The 6094-nt window shown below is 48.9% G+C and overlaps 1 protein-coding gene across 1 annotated transcript in view; it reads left to right on the plus strand.

The window, feature by feature from the left end:
* Mavs (mitochondrial antiviral signaling protein) overlaps positions 1 to 5860 on the plus strand; it is a 14009-nt gene extending 8149 nt beyond the window's left edge. The window contains exons 4-6 of the mRNA XM_029468442.1: positions 807 to 1038; positions 2991 to 3457; positions 4194 to 5860. Of these exons, the coding sequence (XP_029324302.1) occupies positions 807 to 1038; positions 2991 to 3457; positions 4194 to 4622 (1128 nt within the window). The 3' untranslated portion in view covers positions 4623 to 5860. The remainder of the gene's footprint in view (positions 1 to 806; positions 1039 to 2990; positions 3458 to 4193) is intronic.
* The last annotated feature ends 234 nt before the right edge of the window (positions 5861 to 6094 follow it).

The raw sequence follows: 6094 nt of genomic DNA on the forward strand, positions 1-6094 counted from the left end.
TTCTGTCTTTAGCTAACTAAGAGGTCATGGTTTTGAGGTCTTTGCAGTGGTCATGTGACATGTTGAGCTGGGTTAAAAAAAAAAAAAAAAAAAAACAACAAAAAAAAAACCTGGAGGTTAACCAGATTTGAATGTGAGGGAGGTGATATGAGGGCTCAGGAAGTCATGGATGGGTGGTGACAGAGCTCTTATCAACTGTAAAGTCAGGTATCTGGAAGATAACTAGTTCTACTGAGATGAAGTGAGTTAGCTGTTAGCCATGGGGTATAGAAGAAACCCTAGGCCTAGACTATGGGTCTGAAGCCATAGGGTCTGTGCAGAGACTGCTGAAGAAAGGGCAGTGGTTACAGAGCTAGACACACACATGGGGAGGAAACTTGGGCAGTGCCTGCTTTTTTGTTTTGTTTTGTTTTGTTTTTTTATTTTTTAAAAGCACTTGAAGTCATCCTGAGAGACTGGGGATGTAGCTTTCATTCAGTTGGTGCAGTGCTGATCTGGCATACACACATCCCTGAGTTCAGTATCCAGCACCATAGAAACTGGGCATGATGACATATACCTCTAAGCCTGGCACTCAGGAGGTGAGAAGCAGGTGAATCCAAAGTTCATAGTCATCCTTGGTAAGTTCAAGGCTAGGGTGAAATACATAAGATCTGATCCAAAAACAAAACAGCAACAACAAAACCAAGTAGGTACTAGGACTGAAGACTTATATTAGGCAAGTATAATATTGAAGAGCTACTTCACTCTTATATGTGAAGGTTTCTGAGGATCCTGGGCTCTAGAGGAGGAGCTGAGGCCTGTAGGAGATGCCCTATAAATATCTGCTGCCCTTTGTCAGCTCTGGGAGAAGCAACTGCTTTATCTCATTTCCTCTGTTTCAGAATTCAGAGCAACTCCTCCAGACCAACTCCAGGGCTGTCGCGAGGATGTCTGGTGGCTCTTTGATACCCTCTCCTAACCAGCAGGCTCTTGGCCCTCAGCCCTCCAGAGAGCATCAAGAGCACGAACCAGAACTGGGTGGCGCCCACGCAGCAAGTATGCATAGAGTGTGGAATTGCAGGGTCTCTTGGATCCCTCGCAGGAAGGTTAGGGTCACAGTTACCATATGGCCTTCCTTAGACAGGAGGCAGGGTAGAAATAAAAGGTATTCGCTTCAAAGAGTATGTTCTGTGTGCACGCCTGTGTGTGCAGTAGTGGCGGCAGCAGCTTCAGATGCAGTCATTTATGTGCACATGTCTCAGCTGGGTAGGTCTTCTTATCTCGCTGATTTTTCTCTCAGGTGTTTACTGACATATACACATGTTCTTCTACTATCCATTACCTGGTACCTCTTCATTCTCTTTTCCTCTAGGACAAAAACCCAACTCATGACATCTGGGCAAGACTCTAGGTAAAAGAGAAGCAGAGCTCTGAGCATAGGCTCAAAACTGGCCTATTTCCCCTGCTCTGTTCTGTGGTCAAAATAGATTATAAGGTCAGCCCAGATTAAAATCACATTGGAGAGTGTAGTTTTTTGCCCTGTGAGTGTGTATTTTTGTACATTGCTGCATATGAGAGAGAGCTAGGGCTGTTTCTGCACTCAGGTAAAAGGTAGTGATTGTCCAGGACCTGAAGACAGGAAAGATAACATCCAAGAGTAGCTGATGAGGGAGCTCTTAAACACTGCTCTTCCCAAGGGGATTTCTAGTTCCCAGCTGTGGTGGTTTGAATGAGAATGGCTCCCATAGGCTTCTACATCTGAATACTTGGTCCCCAGTTGGTGGAAGTGTTTAGAAAGAACTAGGGGGTGTAGTCTTGTCAAAGAGGTGGACTTGGAGGTTTCAAAAGCCCATGACATCCCTAGTTAGTGTTCTCTCTCTCTCTCTCTCTCTCTCTCTCTCTCTCTCTCTCTCTCTCTCTCTCTCTCTCCTGCCTCATGCTTAAGGATTAGATGTAAACTCTCAGCTACTGCTCCAATGCCATGCCTGCCTGCTACCATGCTCCCACCATAATGGTCATGAACTCTAATCCTCTGAAACTGTGAGCCCCAAATTAAGTGATTTCTTATACGAGTAGTCTTGGTCATGGTATTGTCACAGCAATAGAAAAGTAACCAAGACACCAGAAAATCACACTAAAGTGGTTCAACCTCAAATGAGTCAGTCAGGGGACAGAACCTGGTACCCCCCCCCTTAGGACTACAGTCTATCCACCCCAACTTCCAGGCTAGAGTGGCTCACCTCTACTTTCTAAACTGTGCTCTATTTGTTCCTGGTGCCTTAGGGTTGCCATGCGAACAGTTGAAGGTCGGATGGACTCCTCCTAATACTCCCAACTTCTTTCACAAATGGCACTTCACTGTAGCATGTTTGCGAGCACAGGTTGTAGGAGATTTTCTGTCAGGTTTAGGGGGAGACATCAGACATCACTTCTGACCTTAGTCAGCCATGGCAAGTGTATCCTCAGAGTTCTGTGAATAGTCTGTTGTCATCAACTTTATGTACTTCCTGATTCCCCGGATCAGGCTCCCTTTCTGGGACTACTAGGTCCCTATCCTTGGGGGTGTGTACCAGTGGGTCAGTTGACTGGTTAGTGGTTCTGTTGAGCCATCCTGCTATTGCCCCGATTCAGGATTTCTCCTGCTAGAAGGTAGTGGGGGCGGTAGTAAGAGGAATGCCTCAGGACATTCATACTCATGTCCCAGGGCAAGGTAGAAGAGGATGGAGTAGGAGAAGAGGCAAGTGTCCAGGGTGGAAGGAAAAAAAAAATAGTTAGAACAAGTTTTAAACTTCTGGGTACAGATGAAGGTAGAGCCCGTTTTACTTTGGTGATGGGACAGACGAGGGTTTCAAGGTAAGGGCTGAGGTGCAAGAGTCTTCTCCACGGGAGGAGATTGGGAGACAGGATGTGGAAGGGACCATGTAATCAAGGGCATGGGGACCCTTCTCTAGCCCTTAAGTTAAAACCACCCTTTGGGTTTGTTTCTGCTTTTGTCTCCCCACCTGTAGATGTTGCCTCTGTTCCCATAGCAACCTATGGACCTGTGTCTCCAACGGTTTCTTTCCAGCCCCTTCCATGTACTGCCCTGAGGACAAACCTCTTGTCTGAGGTCACAGCATCAGCTCTATCTGCTGATACCTCTTTGTCCTCCTCGTCCACTGGATCAGCTTTTGCAAAGGGAGCTGGTGACCAGGCCAAAGCTGCCACCTGTTTCAGCACTACACTCACCAATTCTGCGACTACCAGCTCAGTGCCTTCTCCCAGATTGGTCCCAGTAAATACCATGTCTTCCAAGTTGCCTCTCAGTTCAAAGTCCACTGCTGCGATGACGTCTACTGTGCTCACCGATACAGCGCCATCAAAATTACCCAGCAACTCAGTGTATGCGGGCACAGTGCCATCCAGAGTGCCTGCTAGTGTGGCCAAAGCACCTGCCAACACAATACCACCTGAGAGGAACAGCAAGCAAGCCAAGGTGAGTCCTTGTACCTGAGAGTGACTCGGGCTACCTTGCCAAGACAGCTGATCCTTTGTCCTCAGACTCTTACTTTCTGTACGGTCCCTCGTCTGTTTCTTCAAGGTGTTGGGACAGATGGGGAGCAGCCCCACCCAGCCCTTGCACCTTGTTTTCCAAGAGGAATGATAAACATGAACACTTCTAAGGAGGGACCTCTAGCAGGGTGGGGCATGGGACTATCCCTGCTGACGTGTATTAATTCATCTGGAGCTCAAAGCCTCCTGTGAAGCTCAGCAGTACCATTTAGTAGATAGAGTAGTGAGGAGTGAACATGGTGGATCACATGTCCTAGTGCCCTGTTCATTTGATAGTGGTCTCAAGCATCCTGCTTGGAGCAGTTCCTTCAACCTCCTCACCCCTAAAGTCACTTTCCCCAAGACCGTACAGCTGTCTACCTAAGGGAACCAAGTTCGTACACCTTGGGATCTTGTGCCTGCTCTGTGGCTCTCAGGCCCAGGTAGCACAAGGTGGTTCAAACCCCAGCACGGGCTCCCTTGCAGTAGAGCTCACAGCAGTTTGGTGAGAAGAAGAGGGCTGCCCTAGAAGGGGGTCACCTCCCACTCAGCTGTGTCCTATCACTAATGTGTTGAGTCCCCAAGAGAGGGTAGTCTCGGCTATTGTGAGATACTAACTCAAGCCCAATACACTCTGGTTTATCTCCCTGTCACCTGGACCCCTCTTCTTATGTTTCCAGGAGACCCCGGAGGGTCCAGCAACCAAAGTCACCACTGGAGGCAACCAGACTGGACCAAATAGCAGTATCAGGAGCTTGCACTCTGGACCAGAGATGAGCAAGCCAGGTGTGCTGGTGTCCCATTGGGACAACGAGCCATTCTCAGCCTGCTCTGTGGACCTTGCCATCAGCCCTAGCAGCTCCTTGGTCTCAGAACCCAGCCATGGTCCAGAGGAGAATGAGTATTCATCTTTTAGAATCCAGGTAGATGAAAGCCCCAGTGCTGATCTATTAGGAAGCCCTGAACCACTAGCCACCCAGCAGCCCCAAGAACAGGAAGAGCATTGTGCCAGTTCAGTGCCCTGGGCTAAGTGGCTTGGGGCCACCAGTGCGCTCTTGGCTGCATTCCTGGCAGTGATGCTGTACCGTAGTAGGCGCCTGGCCCAGTGAAGCCTCAGCTGTATGCTGTTCTCTTGCTCAGTTCTGCCAAGCATGTTTCTCTAGGCTTGGGCTGGTAGAGGCTGAGTCAGAGAAACTTAAATATGGCGAGGTCCACTGAGCTATCCAGGTGGATAGCTACACCAAGACGTCATCACTGTTGGGTGGGGGAGAGACATGGTTTTATCCTGGTTCATATGTCATCTTCTGGTCTTCAGCTTTTGGAGGCACTGTGTTACCTCCATTGCTCCTGACCTGCCCACGTGGCAGTGTAAGAGTTCATGCTCTGTGCTCCTAAGGAGGTATCCCCACCAGCCTCATCCCTGTTGGCCCAAGTCTGAAGATGAGGAGGTATCGCACTGTTGACAATGCCCCTCATCTTGCCCAGGTCTTCTGCAACACAAGCGTAGGTACACTGATGAGTGCTCCCATAGCATCTTATGCCTTCCACCGGCAGCCTGGTCTAAGGCCTTGGCAGGCAGGAGAGCCTGGGAGTAGCAGAGTGGCTGGTCTCTAGGGAGCTTTGAGTGCTCTGCCCCTTTGGGCCCTCTCCACAGCCAGTCAGCCCTGAGGGTGGGTCTGGAGGTTCTCTGTGGACTCTTAAGAAAGCCAGAAGCAACTGTCAGGCCTGAGGAAGCCCCTGGGAGGGAGCTTTTCTCCAACCTCCTTACCTCCTCCTCGCTTCTCCACTCCTGGTCTCCATTCTCTTCCACTACTGGATGATGAGATACCGAGTGGGCAGAACTCAGGCTGGGCTTGCATCAGTCCCACCCTTTCCCTGGACGTTAGCAGATGTCTAGCTTCTCTAGTCTCATTCCCAATGTAGATAGCAGGCAGCTCTTCCTTTTACTGGGCTCCTCTGAGATTAAAGGATACAGATACTTGCCTAGTGCTTATCTCAGAGGGTGTGAGTACAAGTTCTTGCCCTCCTGCCCAGGCTGGTTGAGCTAAGGTGAGAGTGTGAGAGGCAGAGTGCATAGTGGTAATGGCAGTCTTTGAGAGAGCAGCCTTCATCTCCATCATGCTTCTGTCTCCTCCCTGGTCAGGTATAGGCCTCACCTCTGTGCCTCACTTTTCTTACCTGTGAGATGGGGTGAGTGTGTGTGTATACACACACACACACACACACACACACACACCCCACACACACATGCTAATATATTCTCACCTGTGAGATGGGGAGTACGCATACATTGATGCTAATATATTCTAGTTTTATCAGGATAATTAAAAGAGTTTATCTGTGCAAATCTTGTGAGTTCCAAATTTCTTAAAGGATGGATACATGTTATCACCACCTCACCCTAGACTGTTTCTCTGTGTAGCCCTGGCTGTCCTAGAATTCACTCTGTAGACCAGGCTGACCACAAATTCAGAGATCCACCTGTCTCTTTCAAGTGCTAGGATCAAAGACGTGTGCCACCACCATCTGACACATTATCACTTTTAAATGAAAAGGTGCTGGGGCTTTTGGGTGTACAAAC

This window comes from Mus caroli, chromosome 2, assembly GCF_900094665.2.
Source record: "Mus caroli chromosome 2, CAROLI_EIJ_v1.1, whole genome shotgun sequence".
Taxonomy (NCBI): domain Eukaryota; kingdom Metazoa; phylum Chordata; class Mammalia; order Rodentia; family Muridae; genus Mus; species Mus caroli.